Source organism: Python bivittatus, unplaced genomic scaffold, assembly GCF_059951505.1.
Source record: "Python bivittatus isolate LINGU-HERP-01145 unplaced genomic scaffold, Pbiv_v1 ctg000850_np1212, whole genome shotgun sequence".
NCBI classification, from domain to species: Eukaryota; Metazoa; Chordata; class Lepidosauria; order Squamata; family Pythonidae; genus Python; species Python bivittatus.
In genome coordinates this window covers 21,430,659-21,449,678 of record NW_028277112.1, presented here as the reverse complement: position 1 = coordinate 21,449,678, position 19,020 = coordinate 21,430,659, and the positions used below count along the sequence as shown (strand labels likewise).

Sequence of the window (19,020 nt, the reverse complement as noted above, 5' to 3'; positions counted from 1 at the left end):
CTGGGCCATTTGGATCTATTTTATGTACAGTTGACAGTTGCTGTTAGCCAGCCAATATGATTTAGTTTCTTTGAATGTTGCTTTGTTTGTAAAACTATTATATATCTTCCTATCCTTTTATGTTGCATGTTTCATTTTTATTTTAAGTGGAATTCTTCTAATTGACCATAATAAAGGATGAACAGAGAGACTGAAAACAGCTTTTCCTGAAGGTTTTTGTGGTCTGACACCATGTATTGTTCTGGGGGATTAATTGTATTATAGAATGATTTAATATATTATCTTTGTGAGCTGCCACAAAGGGCAGTGGTTGTAGTGGGATATATATTTGATAAATAAAGTGACCCACTGGAATCAGTCAGTCCAGATAAGTAGTAGATATGCTTTCTGACATGTTAGATTTCAGCTATTACTGATCCAGAAGGTTAAGTATGTGACAACTTTTAGCTGATCCAGATGATAAGATTCTTCACTGATCCTATTCAGCATTAATTGAAAATATTGGCATATAGCAGTTATATATGTATATATACACACTATAAATCTTTTCATAGTATGTGCCTATTTATATTTTTCAAAACATAAATTATCTATATATCTCTGTTGTGTGCTGACTTGCAACTTCTAGCAAAGCTCCATATTGCCTCATGAGTATAATACATTTAGTTACATGTATTGTAATTCCCTAGGCATTTTTATATTGCTCATCTTCTGAGAAAATATCTGTGAGATTGGTCCTTAGAAACAGAAAGCAGCTGACTACATAGGCAAATAGGCTGCATATTTTAAAATCAAGGGCTTCCAAAACAAACAACTGTTAAAAAAAAAAAAAGAAGCAGTGAGTGCTTAACAGTAAGCCATTGCTCCCTTGAGTTTCCCAACACTTTTGAATGTTGGCACATAATCCAACAGCTGATCAGTGCTAAAAAATACACAAGCATCTGGCTCTATCATACTCAGTAAAGCTGATCAACATATACAAACACCTTCAAGAAATATACTTTAATATTTTAATGAAGCACAAAAAGTCACACTGAAACGAAATTATGCTTTAGTCTCACTGAAATCAATGGGTAAGTTAATAATTGACCTATCCTAGGCATTTCAATAGTACCCAAGTATGCCTAAGCTTTCAATATTGCCCTAACCTGATCTCTTGGCTAGAAGTGATTTGAATGAGCCAGAAGTGTCCCAAAGTTGGCTAGAAAAATGTCTGCCATTAAATTTTCTGGGGTACCCACAGCAAATTTAAAGCATAGATCTCCCTATTATATCTCCACTGGTAGTGGACTCCCAAAGGTGTATTTCAAAAGTGAATTGGAGGTAGCCTGGGGTTCACTAGAATAAAAACCCTTTGTTCCATCATGAAATCCATAAATAGGTTCTTCCATTGCATCAGTTTAGAGTATCCACATTTTAGACAGATCTATAAATCTGGATGCAATCCATGTAAACTGACATTTCCTTACCCCTTGGCATCTTTATGCATGTAGTACCTCATTCTAGATGTGGCCTATAAATGAAGATAGGCAACAACTGCTGGACCATGTCAGTACTAAGAAAAAGCAGTGAAATGTTTGCATGATTAATTATAGGAATGCCATATTGCAGATTTATAGTTTAGCAAAGTGAGATTTTATTTTAAATAATTAAAAGGGCAGTTTGCAGAAAACAAACCATATATACATTTTTAGCAGGTAGAGTTTTAGCTCTCGAGAAGATTGTATAAAATACGTATTTTCAAATACGATAAAAAGCTATTTTAGATATATTTTGAACCAAGATTCAAACCAATATGTTTCCAGATTGTTTTTTGATGAGTGAAATTTTTCAAATAAATACCTGCATTTTTGTCCAGAATACATATATTAAAAGACAAAAGATTGTGTCCAGTAAAGGCCATACATTAAGTATTTGCTCAACAGCAATAATGGACAATTGTATGAAAGATTGTCTAGCTCTGAAAAGTGTTGTATTAAGCCAAAGCCTGTGCATGATATATTAGTATCCTGTATTCCATTCTATTTATTTTAATATCTATTCAATATAAATCTAGGAGTAAACCAACTTTAACCCTCTCTTGTGCTTAAAGTAATTTTTCAATCTAGTTTAAGAAAGAATGGAACCAAGGATAGCTGTGTGTGTATTTAAATACATCCATGCACATGGATACCCACGCACACAAACTTAAACATAGTATGCTCATTTCTAATTTACAAATCTCATGGGAAATTCTGAGAAGTTGAGCAACCATTCAGTTATCAGTTATACACCGTACTGTTGAAAACGTATTCAACCCTTTCAGTTTTACAGTTCTCAGATTCTGCTTTGAAAATGCCCATTCCAGATATTGAGGTCACGGCTAGCTAGTTTAATTTATTTAAAAAAACAAGATGCTATGGATGAATTTAAACAAAAACAAGACAGACAAAAGAACACATTAAAAGATATACAAACAGTAACTTTATCAGGGTAACTACAACATTAACTGTCAAACTTATGGTGATTAAGCAGAATTGGGCAATCCTCAAGATCAGCTGTTAATTAAGAAAGGTTATTTGGGCCACTCACCAAGAAGAAAGTGCAACATAGAAGCACAGATATAACTGACATAATCACTTTTGCACAGGAATATTGTTACATCTAGCACATGTGAGGGCTCTCCATGAACTAGGCAAAAGGCATGAATTGGTTATATAACCAGCACAAGAGAGAGGTCTTCCACATAGACCCTCCCCCATCCCCCAATACAAGGAGGGGGAAGTACTTAGATCTTTCCAAATGTCATTGTCAAGAGCCAGATGTCTTCATCTCTATCAGAGCTCTTTTGAGGCCAACTAGAATCAAATATTGAGCTGACATGTCATAACATTTTAGGTCCAAATTTATACCTGCTCCAGGGTTATAAATAATTATAATGCAACATCTAGAAATCAGCTGTCAGTGAAAAACTAGTTTAAGCCAAAATGTCCGATGGCAAAGCTGCATGCAAACCTCAACAGAGATTACGCCAGATTCCAATTTCAGCAGGGCATTTGATACACAATATGGTTCCTTTTTATATGTAAAAATCAGGATGGCTTGATAAGCAGGATATAAAAAATTATTAGAATACTGATTTTTTTATCTTGTTAATGCACAGTGAACTGCAATGAATAGTTCTTTACATGGTTTGGAGTGAGCATATTACAGACAATAAATGACTTGGATAAATAAACTGACAGCAAATGGAATTCACAATTAAATGAACATCTTAAAATGATGGACAGCAGCAATAATAATCTATATATGTTTGATATATTGGAACTAAAAATGCTTCATGTAAATAAAAAGCAGAAACATTAATACATGCACATTTTCTGGGTCCTTTTGTTAAAAAGATGCACTTTGGTTTGTCAAATAATTGGTTTATTTCAGTGTAAGTGAGAATTAAATTACAAAAGAAAAGCTCTTGGCTTATACATCAACTCACAAATAAGGAAGTGGAGAAAATTAGTACAATTCTCATTAGCAAAACTCTGGAAAGAAGCAGAAAAACTTTAAAAGAATCTGATGATTTTTAAAAAAATGTTGCCTTAATTTCTTGACTTGGTTCTATCCATACTGTACGGTGCATCACTTTTACAAGCTAGTGATTAAATTCAGTAGAAGCAAAATTGCAGTAATCAGCAAGTACAAATACGGCAATACTAGTGATCTTGAGATGCCACATTAAAGCTTAATAGTCAGCAAAGACGGGAGCACATGATGGGCTTTTCCCGTTATATTTCCCTATCTTCTTTATACAGAAAGTGAGGAAAGGTAAATGGAGATGGACCGTACTGAATACTGATCCTGTTTACTGATCCATATTAGATGCCACACATTGAAATGTACATTGAAACATATACATTAATGCATCACAAAGATTATATATATGATAGGCAGGCCTTGTGTTCACATAAGATATTCTACCAATATGGTATGCCAGTAAATATGCCCAGTTAAAAGGCAAAGAGTACATAAATATGTGTAATCTTTTTGATGGAGAATCAGTAATAGAATTACATATATTCTTATGCAATACTTTTCGGGAGACCCCTTGAATTTAAATTAACTTATTTTTGTGGTCTTAGTAATGTTAGAGTTAGTATTACTGGACTACCTTGCCTACCTATGTCTGTGCGTTTTTTGTTTTTTTTTTAGCAAATGGAATAGAGGCTGGGAAATTAAGAATCAAGCCTGCATCATAAGATACAATTATGTAATGCTAAATAAATTTACTGTTACAAGGCATGGTCTACTGCCTCCTCTTCCAGCACAGCCATGAGTTTAGAAGCTCTTATTTCTGTTTTAGGCTAAGCCTTAGTTAGAAAACCTGGTACTCTTTAGGTATTTTGGACATCATCAATTCTGGCCATTGTGGCCACTGGCAAATGATTGCAGGAGCTGCAGTCCCAAACACCCAAGGAAAGTCCCTAGATTTCCTATCATGGAGTAAATGCAGTTTATCATGATGTCCAGACCTAGACAAATTGCAATTAATCTCAACTATGGTTAATATAAAAATGCTTTATTTTAAGTGTAAAAAGAGAAAAGATAGGGAAATAAGTAGCAGGGACACTATTTCTCATGTTATCCAGAGTCTCCTGATATGTGTGAATTTGGCCACCAATCAATTGAAAATGCATACTACCTGTTGATGCCACACTAGCTTGATGCTATCGTCTGGTCTGAAAAACTAAAATTTATACTATAACAGTTGTTGTAGCATCCCATACAGTAAGAAGCACTGATCTGACTTATGAATTAAACTGGATTATCTGAGAACATTTCTAAACAGATTTTTGAACTTCATAGTCAAATAATCACAACTGGATTGTAATAATGGAAACCTGCCTGAGATACACATTTGACTTGCTTACTACTGTTTTAATTAACGACGTGCACACACAAGTTGCTATTTCTGTATAGAGGCACTTAAGTTAAGTAGAGTACTTCTGCTGTAAACAGTCTACGGAAGGTCTCTAAAGTAAAAATATATGTGAATACCAAGTTGGTTTGTCCAGAGCAGTTTAATATACAAATCTTATTTTCTATAAGACACTAAAATTTAGTATATTGTCTCTAGTGCATTAACCAAATGAAAAAAGGCCAAATGAAAAAAATATTCAAAGCAACTTTCATTCTCAATACTTTCCAAGTTATTTTCCTTTTCAAAATAAAATGCATTTGTATATTGAAAGCACTCTAGGCTGTGCAATATGAAATTTATGCCTTTGGGCATATCTATGGAAGTACTTCTTTTAGCCTCTTTTCTGTATTGGAGGAACCAACTAACATTTCAGCTGAAAACACTAATGCTACCTCCTAATGCTGCAGCTGATACATATAAACAGCTATTATAAATTGGAAGAAAACCAGTGTGCGACTGTATTAGGCAGTGGATACAACCCAGATCCATTCAAATTTGTAAGAATGTTTCCACTGACTTCAGTAGAATAATTATTGTTCCCAACATGCCTTTTGAGGAAATGCATTATATGAAACATATTTCTTAAACATATTAAAATTAAACATTGTTATGTACTGCAAAAGTAACACACAACAAAATGTACATACAGCAATAATTTATTCTGTCATTTAGTTTTGCTGAGACTTCACCCATGTCTCATTAATAAAAGAGCAGCCATCTTACCTCAAATACCAGAATATACAACAAGTTACAGCATAGCAAAAATCCTACCTACTGTCAGTTAAAATCTAGTTCTGGTAAAATAATTTTGTTCAAGGTTTACACATACACAGATGTCCTTTTTTTTCTTTTTTCTTTTTGCAGAGCACAAAAACCAAAATGTATTCATTACACTATAACTATCTATGCACGTTATGTGACCACAGAAATGTTAATTATCATTTCAGAAAATGAACCATCAGCTCTATCCATGCAGGAATAAAAGGCTTGTTCAGCAGAAACCATATTACTGTGAATTTCACAGCCACATGATTAATTAAAAGGTTAGGTGGCTTCACAAATAGTAAGGTGGAATTTTTTTTTTTTTTTGGCATAAATACCAATTTTTCCCTGAAGTTATTTAGCCATTTTGCAAATCTAGAAGTGAGTGATATATTAATAGAATTATTTATTTTAATCTGTTTTTCATCTTTCTAAATTCCCCCAACCCATCAAAACAATTATAAAGTTATGGGATGTTAATTAAATATATGTAAAATATACTGTACAAATATAATTATTTTAGCAATTTTATTGCTAAATTATCAATTGGGATTCCCTCAAATATTATTAGTGAAGACAAAGAATATCATATATGGCTTCCAGAACAAGGACCCTCTACAAGAATCAAACTATTTACAAAAAAAAGAGGGGGGGGTAACCACAATTTTGTTGTTTTATTTTTCAAAAATCCACATGTATCAATACATCATTAATTTTTCATTAAACAGAAGTCACCAGATAAGACCCCGAATGGCGCTTAGGGCTTTGCGCACCACTCGAATCTGTACTTTCAGTCTTTGAATCTCGTTTTTTTGTACTGTTATTTACTGGTGTTGGTATCTGTGATGGCCGAACAGAACTGTTATCCACACTACTTTTTCTGGGGCTTGGATTATAGTTAAAAGGCGTCACACGTGCTGCAACAGCACCACTGGGTGAACTGTGTTTACTTGAACTGCTGGAACTAAATGGGGTGCGCTCGTTCAGAGTGTTTTCACTAGTCTCTGGGGCAGCTGTAGAATTGCTTAGAACAATTTTTGTTTCAGTTCCTTTCTTGTCTGGACCATCAACTTGAACAAATGAATTCAATCGGGTTTCTAAACCCATGGTGCGAACAGGGACATTTCCATTTCCGGTATTTTGTTTTCCATGAAGATCTTTTGAATCTTTGCTATTTATACTGCTTTTCTCTGAACCACTCTCAATAATGGGGGGAGTGTTTCCCGTTGGAGATTTTCCAGATCTTGGATTATTAATAGGACAGTCCTCAATCCTCACCCATACATCCTCTGTTTTAGAGACTGCAGGGGCCATCTGGTAAATTAGAGTTTTTGAATCAGCACCATTGGTAGGACCTGATGAGATATTCTGAGGAGGACTTGTCATTATTTGAGGAATTTCATTTTCCTTTATCTTTCTCCAAGTCCCTTTTGTTGGTGCTTGATTTTCTTTACCTTGTTTGAGTCCAGAAAAAGAAGTTACATGTTGTTTTTCATCTTCACTTTTTGCCTTTTCACTGGATTCTGAAGAAGCTGAAAGAATTGAGGAAGAACTTCCTGTCCTTCGCCAAGTACTTACACGAGGAAGTGATGAAGAATGTTTACTGTGCTCACGCTTCCATGTCCCTGATCTGTTAATTGGCAATCTGGATGGACTCTCAGAATGAGATCGAGTTATGTCATGCCGTTTTGTTGGCCTCCCATCATTGTATTCTAAAGAGGGACTCAAGTTAGGAGGTAACTTTCTCCAACCACTGGCTTGGATGGCTGAGTGAGCAGACAAAGACATGTCAGGAAGTGATGGACTTAAAACTGGAGTTTGTGTTTGGGACTGGGTTGGAGAGTCTGGTCTAGAAGGTGACAAAGATTCAAATGAGACAGACTCTTCCAATTTCCTTCTTAGAGTAGGACTTGGGGTTTCTTTAATAAAAGTTGACTGACGTACTAAAACAGGTCTCTCTGACCGGTCAGATTCACTCCCACTTGATTTGGCTGATGACATTCTAGATAACTCAGTCTTTTTATTTGATCCACTGATACCAGAAATTTGATTTAATCCTTTTGAGGCAGATTCACTTCTAGGAATTCCACTAGTACTTTTAGGCAATCCTGTTTGTTTTGCTACAGTTTGCTGATTCATTTGTCTACCTGGTGATGTATATGCCATTCTTCCTGAACCTGAAGATTTGTTGGAAGCTGTACTTGGTGATGCTGTTCTTGGCAGCTGGGAGAGCTTATTGGGAGGACTTATGCCATTTCTACCTGGTGAAATTGAGTTTCTGCCAGGGGACTGCAGAGGCCTACTTAATGGTTGTTGTTGTGGTCTAGAAGGTGTAGAATCTCTAGAACCTGACCTAGAAGGCCCTTTACTTGAGCTACCCTGTTGAGATGGCTGTCTGGATATAGGGCTTGGGTCAGATTTCACAGAAGGTTTGGTAACTCTGGGAGAGCTAGTAGAACACTGGCTTTCATTAGGACTTTTGGATGCTGCATTCTTTAGTTGTGGTCCTTTTTTAGAAACTGGACTTGTACTTGAAGAACTATTTCGAACTCCAGGAATATGAATCATTGTCCTACCTCGGGAAATGGAGGGCATATTTGTTTGCAAGGGCTGTTTCAAGTGACTTGTAAGTTCAGAATTAGATCGAGTTTTACCTGTAATCATGCTTTTATAGACTTTCTTTCCTCCTTTAATTCCTTTATTTTCAGACTCAATTTTCTTATTTTCCAATGTACTCTTTTCTCCTGGTTTAATAATTCTTGGACCCTTATTAGTAGTAAAAGGTTTTTCTTCTTGATCTGGTGTAAGATGAAATGGTGATCCTAAGGAAATTCCTGATTTCAATGAAAGGATTGAATCTGAATCTGATGAAGCTTGTCTAGATAGTGATGCTGCTGCTGCAGCTTGATGTAAGCTGCTAACTATAGAATTTGCACCTTCCTGAATAGCTTTCCAGTCAAAGTTCTCTGAATCTGGGGAGAAACCATTCTCTGAATCAGGCCTTTGTATATCTTTCAAATCTAATGTGAGGTCTTCTGCTAAAATACCTATGTTTCTAGAACTAATTTTTTCACTATCCCCCTTTGATCTTGAAGGCTTTTTCTTTTTAGGCATGGCTGAACTAATACATTCCTGCAAAAGGTCATCTTCTGAATCAATACTAAGAGAACTGAGGGAACTGTTCCTTGAAAAACATACAGGTGTATCTTCTACATGAAATGATTTAGGAGCATATCCAGAAACTTGTGCTCTAGTTGATTCAATGTGTTTATCAGGTGATTCTATTTGTTCTATAGGTTCACTTCCTTTGTCATTGTTGTTTTCCTGATCAATATCACTGAGAGAACTCAGAGAGGAATTACGAGAGAAACAAACAGGTGTATTTTCTATTGCAAAATTTTGTGTTTTTTCATCTGTAGCTGTAATGTCTTTGGCTGATGAACAAAAAGAGGTCTGGTTTTGCCCCAAAATTTTGGGTTGATTTCTTCCTGATGAAGAGTGCTTTTGGCAAGCTTGTGTTCCACTGACTGATTGTTGATTTGAAATATATTCTGTATTAGAGCTGGCTTCAATTTCATTGTCTTTCTCCTTTCTCAGTTCTGCCTTTTCTCTCGAAAGATCCACATCATCATCAAATTCCAAGGAACTCAAAGAGTCATTTCGAGAAAAACAATACGGTGTTCCTTCAATTGGAGTATAGTGGTGAGGAGAATCAAATGCAAAGCTTCCTCTTGTACGCTCGTCGTTATTTGGAGGTTTATCATTAAAATCTTTTGAATTATTTTCAAGACTTTGTTTCTTTGTCTCTTTACTCTCATTATAAGTTCTTTCACTACTAAAATTATTTTTTGACTCCACATTTTTTCTTAAGCGTGTTCTGTACTCATTGCTTTGTGGCATAGGCTTTACTGGTGATGTTGGTTTCTTTTTCTCTATTTCTAGTTGATTTTTAGTATTTATTGAGGAAGATGTAGATGCTAGCTGGATCTGATCCATTATCTTTTTCACTCTGAAAGGTTTGTGACTTTTCCCTTTCGGCATAGCAGAATTAATACATTCCGCAAGGATGTCATCACCTTCTTCTGTTTTGTCATCATTCAATCCAACAGTAGATCCACTTTTTCCCCTTTGAGCATCTTCTGTATTTCTTCCTTCTGTGGGAATTGTATCTCTCTTTTCAATTTCAGCTGATTCCACTCCTGAAACAGCAATCCCTGTACTGGCCAGTTCATTTGGAGGTGATTCTATTGTTAGATCACTCAGAGATGTAGCTGTTGAAAAATTTATTGGTGTTCCCTCAACACAGTAAACATGTGGCATGTCATCACCAGGCGTAAACGTAACATGCTTTTGGGAATGTAATCTGCTTTGAGAAGGAAGTAGTTTATATACAGGCAGATGGCTTGGTTTTCTGGCTACAGGTGGAGGTATTTTAGAAGCGGTTACCTGGGAAGGCTTTTTGACTTTACGTGAAGATTTTGTTGGCATAGCAGAAATAATACACTCCTCCAATATTTCAATATCATCTTCATCTGAATCATCTAGTATATCTTTCTCTATTTCAGTGGGTTCTTTTGTATTTTTCTCTAGTTTATCCTTTGTATCATTTGACTGTTCAAGTTCTGCTTCATTCACATGATCATTTTCATGCACAGGAGGCATTATTCTCAATTCTACATCTTTCTGTATAAATGGTTCATCAAGACTCAAAGCACTTAGGCTTGATGAGCAAGAAAACCCATCTGGTGTACTTTCTGTTGCAAAGTGTAACAAAGTGTCAGCGTCTTGCAATACCTGCACCCGCTGAATAGCTGTATTTACAGCTGTTTGTCTTGGTCCAGATTCTCTCTTTTCAGCGTTTGATACTTTTGTTTTGGCTGCTTCTCTCTTTACTTGGGTCACTTGTGTAGGGGGTGGAGTTTTACTTCTGCTGGGTGGCATTGTTTGCCCAGGACTATCTGGAAGATCACTTGGGCTTATTATACCACTTATCATCCCACTACATGGCTCACTTTGAACAGAGCTAGCAATTGAACGGCTCTCAAAACTATCCAAGGAACTCACAGAGGTACATCTGCTAAACATGAGTGGAGTCTCCTGTACATAATGTTCTGGTGGGCTCTTGGGAGTCTGAGCACCACTTTTTGAAGGAGATTTGGCACCTGAAGAAAACTCAACAACTTTATGTCTTGCTGAATCAGAAGGAGATATAGTAGAAGTCTGAAGTCTATTTGGTTTTGTTCTAAGGTGCTGGGAAGCTAATGAGGTTTCATTAGTCGTAACTGCTGTTGACAGACTCCCACTGTTTTCTTTCATTCCCACTATCTTCAGAAAGTTATCAGTATCCGTTACACGTGTGGAATGGTCGCGTCCTGTTTCATCTTCAGCTGATGATAAAGATGATAGAGAGCTACATCTCGAAAAACATATTGGTGTATCTTCTACACAGTAAGTTTGTATTGTTTCCTGGTTAATGGAAGGTGCTTTGCAGGATGTAGGCTTCTGAGTATGACTTGCCCTATTCTGAGCAGAATTTGGATGAAGCTGATTATGCTTTTTTGACCCAGCAGAAGATGATGTATTTCCACTGCTTGATGAAATATGATCAGTTTTATTACTCTGCACTGATGGAGTTTTTGAAAATGAAAAAGATGGTTTCTGTGCAGGAGGAACATCTGTTGAATATCTAAGACTGTAATCAATTGGCTGATCCACATGGTGCTCCTCTTCATTATATTTTATGCTATAATTAGTTGGATGATCTTCTTCCTCATGCTGTTCCTCTTCAGAGTAATGCTCACTATAATTAGTAGGCTTATCAGTCTCATAATCATCGACCTGACACAAGGACTGATTCACTTTGGGATTTATTCCATGATTACATCCTACTCTGTTTTGTTCTGAATTGCTGGATTCTCGTGATCTGAAAGTAGATACACATTCTGGCTGTCCAAAAGCTGACTGGTAACTCAGGTGTTTATTATCACCACTCTCAGGATATACAGGATAAGCTCCACTTTGACTTCTGGATTGCCTTTGCTCATTCTGCTTTATTTCTTCTTCTATTACATGCTTAGGTCTTGCCCATCTTTCATTCTGGGATGGGCTCTGCCTTCCAGAATTCAATTGTTCATCAGAATATTTCAGACTATAGTTTATTGGAGTATCCAATTCTCCATCATTGTCATCCATATGATTAGCACTGTGTATTTTATGAGCTAAATCAGCAGGATACTGTCCATAACTGCAAAATTTACTTTCTTCGTCTTCAGAATAAGATTCTATAGGCTTCATTTGTCCTCTTTTACCATACCCATCACTGCTACTGACACTGTTTAAGCTATCATTAGAAGCTCTTTTATACTCTACTTTTGAGTATGGTAGAGAACATGTCCTGTTCTCAGATTTTGGAAAGTTGTAACTATTTGTGTGAGAATGAGCAGTAGAAGTTCTTCTTAAAGCATTCCTGTCTTCTGACAAACAGTGAATTTCTGTTACAGATCCATTGCTTCTTTCTTCTTGTGAAATATGAATATTTGTTGCTTCCTCCATTACTTTTGAAATCTGAGCAGCAGCAGTAGAAATTTGCATTCCTATTCGTTTAGAAGAGCTGCCAGAATTTTCTGCTGAGGAGTGATAGCTGTTTAATCCCACTGCACGGTCTCTATCTAAACTCCGGTCTTTCTCAGAACGAGAACTCTCTGTATTTCCTCTGCTTGAGGATGAGGAGCCAGGCAACACTGTAGTATTTAAATATGGTGAAAGTACAGTCACATTACCACTGCTAAAATTCTCTGACCTGCAAACTCCATCTTCGTGGCGATTACCATCCAAAACATATTCACTGTAAAGATTCTGTTTATGTCTTTGCTTATTGCGGTGAGATGTTTTGGGACTTAAGTTATCAATGTTGTCAAAAGTCTCAGATAATTGTTGAGCATCTAATTCTGCTTCCAGTGCTTTTTGCTTCCTGACATGAAGAGATGGTAAGCTTGAACCTGGAGACATAATATTAGCATCTTTATATTTTGCAGGTCTGTTTGCCATTAAATTCCTTAGAGCTGCAGCACTCCCCATGGCTATCATTTTGTGCTTCGAATGTATGAGATTTTTTAGCATACTAACTGCTCCCAAGTCCCATAATGCTTCCTGGTCCTTTGCATTCCGTGCAGACAAGTTCCACAATGTTCCACATGCATTACTGACAATTGTCAAACTGTGAGACTTCAAATGATGTAAGAGGGTTTGCAAGCAGGTATTCTCTCTCAATATTTGCCTGAAATTAAGGTGTAAGCATAAAAAATAATTGCATTAACAATATGAAAAACCTCAAATGTATCAGCGTGTTATTTTCTATAGATAACATGGCTCTTAAGCATCTGAATGACAAATCCTCTTAAAGACTGGATCAAAAATGTTGTACAGTACTATGGAAACAACTGTTTCCAACAGATCATCTACTTGCCCCAATGACAAAGGAGATAGCCATGTGAATTTTAATTTAGGTAGTCACAATAACAACAGTAAAAAGAGGCAGTAGATTTTAAACATCTTTTAAAAATGGAGATGTATTTATTTAAATGTATATGACTACCCATCACATCATGAGTTGGGGAAGACAGAAACTTGTCTTTGTAACCTTGGCATATTTCACATCCCCCTTCAAGACATGTCCACCACAAATGTATTATCACTCAAATCTGCTTCCAAACTGGTAGGAACGCCTTTGCCTACCCTCTCAGCCACCCAACTGAAATCTGGCAAGTGTCAGCCCTTTGAGGTAGGTAATCTCAAGAAAGAAGCATGGCAGGGATTCTAGAAATTCTCTTTCTTGTTGTAGGTAGAATAACAGAATCTTGAAAGCCTGTCAGAGTTTCTCTCTACTCTATATTATATCAAATAATATCAAGGCAGATTTATTTTGCATTTCTTTCTCACACTTTTCTGTTTCTTAGAACTGAACAGTCTCTTTTGAAATTCTCCCCTTAACAGGTCACTCATTCTTCCCCATTCCCAAGGTCATACATTCCTTCACAAGAAGCTGCTCATTTCAGGATACTTCATTACATGCCTTACACCAAATTTTAGGTGTAGAAAGGGGGCCTTGCCTTTGTAGGGATACGGAAATCATTCTGTGCATGGAATGGCCAGTTTCAAGTGGTCTGTGCCCAGGTATGGACCAAAAGCACACATATTTGGTTTGGGCATAGATCTAAACACACAGGCAGAAGTGTTTTGGGGTGGACAGAGTGGAGAAAAAGCTAAGGTCATTTGTGGTGGTGCATGGATGCTAAGGACGTACAGGGAAAAGAAGGTATTGGGAAGATTAGGTAGGGAAGACAGCAAATTGGATATGCCACCCTTACTTTTAACATCAGAAGCTAATAGGAGGTGGGGAAAGATATTAGCTGGGGAGATTGGGTGGGTGGGTTGGCACATAGGCCGCAGGGAGCAGGAAGGGACAAAGGAGCGAAGCTCTACTTGCTAGATAAGACCATTCTAGAAGTTTCTGGTTTTTGGTTTGGCTGAACTATGTCTTGGATGGAAAGGTTTGGCTGAACTTTGGAAGCACAATATGTTTGTTTTGGGTTCAAAACAAAACAGACATCCATTTTCTGCATATCCCTAATTATTACATAAAGCTATTAATGCTGACAATGGTATTTCACTTAGATTTTTATACTCTTAATTTGCTGCCATTAGATCAGTGGAATTAAATTTGCCTACATAAAACAGAACTTAAAATGTTCTGCACATAAAGTAATTTTACCTTGGAAATATGAACCTAATGCAGGAGGATGAAAGGGAAACAGGACTACTCAGCTGGCTCTGCTGAGACAGCAGCTCCTCCTCTCCAGGTAAGATCTGATTCCAGAGTTTGCCCCTTCTCTCCCAAATCATTCATGAAATAGCTTTGGCTAAATGGGCAACTAAATAATGTAATAAAGCAGTATACTTATACTTACCTGTGGTCCTCATTTGTAGCAATCAAGCTAGACACATTACGAAGAATTCCCCCTCCACTTTCAATGATGGCTAAAGTATTTGTTTGGCTTCGGTAAGTCAGTGTGCCAACCAAAAAGGCAAGAGCACCATCCACGGCACATATATCAGCTTTATTCTCAGTGCAATGTGCTGATAAGTTCCATAAGGCACTCAATACACTTTTTAGCGTAGATTCCTGCAGAGAGTAAAACATTACATTAGAGTTCCTAGCTGTATAAAAAAATTAACACTTTATTTCAATGGGAGAAATATTAGATATCAGTGGATAAGTAGATTAGTAGATAAGCTGGCCCTGCAGGATCAATACTTTTCCATGCCCCTGACAAGTGCTTGCCAGGCCTTCTTCTCCTCCTCTCCCTCTTTTACTCAAAATAACTGCCTGTGACAGCAATCATGTAGCAACTGTACCACTGTATGAGTCTATACATGTGTGGAATAGAATATATGAGGTATGTATTTGCAAGGAACTTGGGTATGTGTGTTATCTGCTCATTTATTGCTATGTAAGTGTAAATATACCACGGGCATTTTATTGTTTGATTGTAACCCAGTGATAGTCTCTTCCCTGTGGCAAGAAATAAACAAATAAATACATTTACACAAACATGTACATTAACAGGTGCACTCCAAAGACATAATGTAGCACTAATAAAAATATTTAAAACTGTAAACATAAACAAGGATTGGTAGAGAACATCTGTCTCCCAAAAGTCAAGCTACTTTTATTTTGGTAGTTATTTCCCATCAGCTTTTAGAACAGTTTAATCTTAAACATATTTATTAAGTGTCATTTACTAAATGGAAATTACATCTATAAATTCAAACAGACATTAATCTATGGGAACTAATTGATTTTACCCAACTTATTCAGTTGAGTTTACTGGGATTCAAGTGTGATTAATTTAATCCATAACCAACTAAATTTGTTCTAAGCCATTACTACTACAAAATAAAATACAAAATAAAAACAGCAGTCAAATAAAAATGGCAAATGCTTATTTAGAACAGTACCATAAGTGGAAGGGACTTTTTTTAAAACCAATTTTTAAAAAAGAAACCCCATTTTTAAACTATTTTTTTAATCTACTTCCTTCACAGAGAAGCTTCAACTTTCCAGGGACTACAACTGATGATAGTCTTTTTTCACAAAAGTAACTACTAGGACACTCTCTTATGTATTACTCTTAAATGAGGAAATAGAATAAAGTTCTGTTTAAATACTAAAGAAATACTGATTTGCTACAGTACCTTTTTAACTTCCAAAGCACACTCCATCAATGCTTTCACACTCCCAACCTCTCGTAGTGTCTTCTTACTGTTCACATCTGCCCGCCAAGACAAATTTCTTAAAACACTTGCAATAACCTATAACATTACCAGTGAAATAATCAGAAAGAGTAATGTGCTTTAACTATCATGTATTTAATAGATTCTTACTTAGGAATTCTGAGAAACAGTTTATGACATACTCATTTTAATATGCTAATTCATATATTGATTTTAAACAATTTAATGCTTGGGAGTTTGAATCAGAAATCTAGAATGTCATCTTCATTCTTCTTCCTAGTGTATTCCCGCAGGTGCAGGGTCCACTTTTTGGATCAACGAACACCATTTTATGCAATCTAGAATGTATTTTTTTTAATATGTCATAAAAACTCATAATGGACTCTACATACCTGAGGAAAATGATTTTTTTTTGTTCTTTACACTATTTATCTGTCAAAATGAAAGTGCTCTAATATAGCATTGTGAAATATGAAAACATTTCCAATTTAAGTATGATTTTTAACATAAGGTATTTAATATAAAAGAAAGCAATTCTCACGGTGAGAAAATAAGCTGCATCAATATAAAATCCTGAGTTTGGACATTGTTTATAACAAATTATCATATTTGGTGGACTTTCAGATATTATGAATTAGTTCAACTCAACATTAATCCATTTAAAACTAAAAAAAAGTCAAATGTGGTAAAACAAAGGGCAAATAACACTAAAATAATGCTTGGTCTGTTCAACTAATCATTATTAGTGACTGTATAGCTCCTCAAATTTGCCTCTGGTCAGATCAACTGTTTTCTATTTCTCAAAAAAGCAAGTTCAGAAAAATTATGTCAGTTAATGTGATACTAATTGAAAGAATACAGAATAAGCAAATAAAATAAGATAGCTTTTGAAAAATGAGAGGATCCAGATAGCAGACTACAGTATACAAAGGAAGCAAAAAGAAATGCTGAATGAAAATTGTAAATATACAGAAACAGAATGTTCTTCCAGCAATAAAGCTTACCTGCTGCAAATCTTCACTTTCAGATTTTAACTGTGCTACTAAAGCTCTCATGCAACCTTTCATAGAACACAAAGTAGCCTATTTAAGAGAGAGAGAGAGAGATTTTATGAAGCAGGCAATTAGAATTATGTTGACAGTTGGGGATAAATTAATTTATTTAATGGAAAACGATATAGAATTATTTCTATTCTATATGTCTGTACTTAGCACACTAAAGGCTTCCCATAAAACTAAAGTAATAAATGAGTATGACAAACATAGTAAGTCAGAAGCAGTTTAATTTTTTTCTAGGAGAGATTTAACAGAACATCTCAACTGAGAATCCCTAAACCTAACTGAATACCAAAGGGGAAAAATTCTGAAACTTCATGGGAAAAAATCTGAAATAAGCATTTCAAAAATCACAATAAAGCACACATCCAAAAATACATTCAAATAATTCATGGTACAAACATAAGCAACACTTTAACGTGTTAATGTAAATACACATCAACAGTCATTACATAAAACAAGAGTAGGAAGCATAATCTATTTTTTAAAAAGCTGTTTATTCCCAACAATTTCAGTGAATAAAGAGCTGGACGTATAAGATGAAATGAAAAGAACTGGATGTTGGCTCATTATAATTAATTCACACAAAAAGAATGAAAAACTGCTGATGATAGGCTTAGATGGCACATAGATTCCGAGTTTACAATAAGACTTAAAATAGCAAGAATCAATCTCTATTTCTGCCAAGTAAAACAACATCTATTGCAATAAACAGAAATAAATCCAAACAGATTCAAACCTACCTTATTGGCTACATCTCCAAAAGTTAAATTTGTCAGAGCCATTCCAGCATATCGTCTTAATGTGACACTATAATGGTCATTAGTAAGCCCATACATTTCACAATCTACCTGTAGCAATTCTGCAATGGCTTGTAAACCCCCTATTAAAAATAGTTGAAAGGTTTGTTAGAAATATTTTGCTAAAGTGGCATGTTTATTCTCCAAAATTCCTTTTTTAAAAATGTTAATACAAAAAAAGAAAGAAAAAAGAAATATAATTATTATGGCTTTATTGTACACAAGAGAAGCAAAATTTATCACTCTTGGAAACAGTGCAACCTCAGATTTACAATCCTGGATTATAGATATATGTTCTGTTTCTATTTACTGATTTAATGGAAACTCTAATGAATATTATTTTGTGGGGTTTAATGACTTGTTTGAAATCTAAGATGAATTAATTTCTTGTATGCTCCAAATGCAAAATATGAAGCAAGGGAATTGGACTATGCAAAGCATGTTAGCACAAGCAAAACACCTCTCCTCCAAGTGTTGGAGCAGCTGCATCTTTTGGAAAGTTCCATGGCTGTTCTGAAAACTGCCCTGGTTATTGATAGATGCATGTACAGGTAATCCTCAATTTACGACCACAATTGGGACCCAAATTTCCATTGCTAAATGATGCAGTCGTAAAGTGAGACATTACATGACTGCATCACTTAGTGACCATAATCCCAGCACTCCACGTTACCATTTTTACATGAGAACTGTGGGTCGTTAAGTGAGTACCCACCGCAATCCAAGCCATTCTGGGCTTGGTCCCTCCCAGCCCCGAACCTCAGGAAGGTAAGCAACTGTTTTGAATTCCCCCCACCAGCATATCTCCCCATTTCTGCCCTTTTGGCTGCCCTGCACTCTACCTTGCAGGGCAACAAGCAGCCCCAGAACCACGTGGTTCTAGGGTTACTTGCCACACCCTGAGAAGCCACAGCCACCCCAGCCCAGTCCCAGCCACAGTCACCCTTGTCACCGTGTACCCCGAGACTCCTGCCACCCTGTGCTCCACTGCTCCCGCTGACCTTCACCGTCTTCTTGCTCTGGCTAATGAGGCATGCCTGGCCAGGCTGCTGGGCCGGGCTGGGGCTGGGCCTCGTGCTGTGAAAAAAAAAAAAAAAAAAGAAGCCAAAAGCAGCCCCTGAGCTGCAGTGTGCCAAAAAGCCCCTTTGTCTTTGCT

The 19,020-nt window shown here is 36.2% G+C and overlaps 1 protein-coding gene across 2 annotated transcripts in view; it reads right to left on the bottom strand.

Moving 5' to 3' along the window:
* Window positions 1-1,612: 1,612 nt before the first annotated feature.
* Window positions 1,613-19,020, bottom strand: part of APC (APC regulator of Wnt signaling pathway) — an 83,860-nt gene continuing 66,452 nt past the window's right edge. For both annotated transcript variants that reach the window (XM_015888315.3, XM_007429575.3), the window contains exons 13-17: window positions 17,808-17,947; window positions 17,014-17,091; window positions 15,971-16,087; window positions 14,683-14,897; window positions 1,613-12,992 (exon numbers count right to left, since the gene is read on the bottom strand). In XM_015888315.3, coding sequence (XP_015743801.1) covers window positions 6,437-12,992; window positions 14,683-14,897; window positions 15,971-16,087; window positions 17,014-17,091; window positions 17,808-17,947 — 7,106 coding nt within the window. In that variant the 3' untranslated portion in view covers window positions 1,613-6,436. The remainder of the gene's footprint in view (window positions 12,993-14,682; window positions 14,898-15,970; window positions 16,088-17,013; window positions 17,092-17,807; window positions 17,948-19,020) is intronic.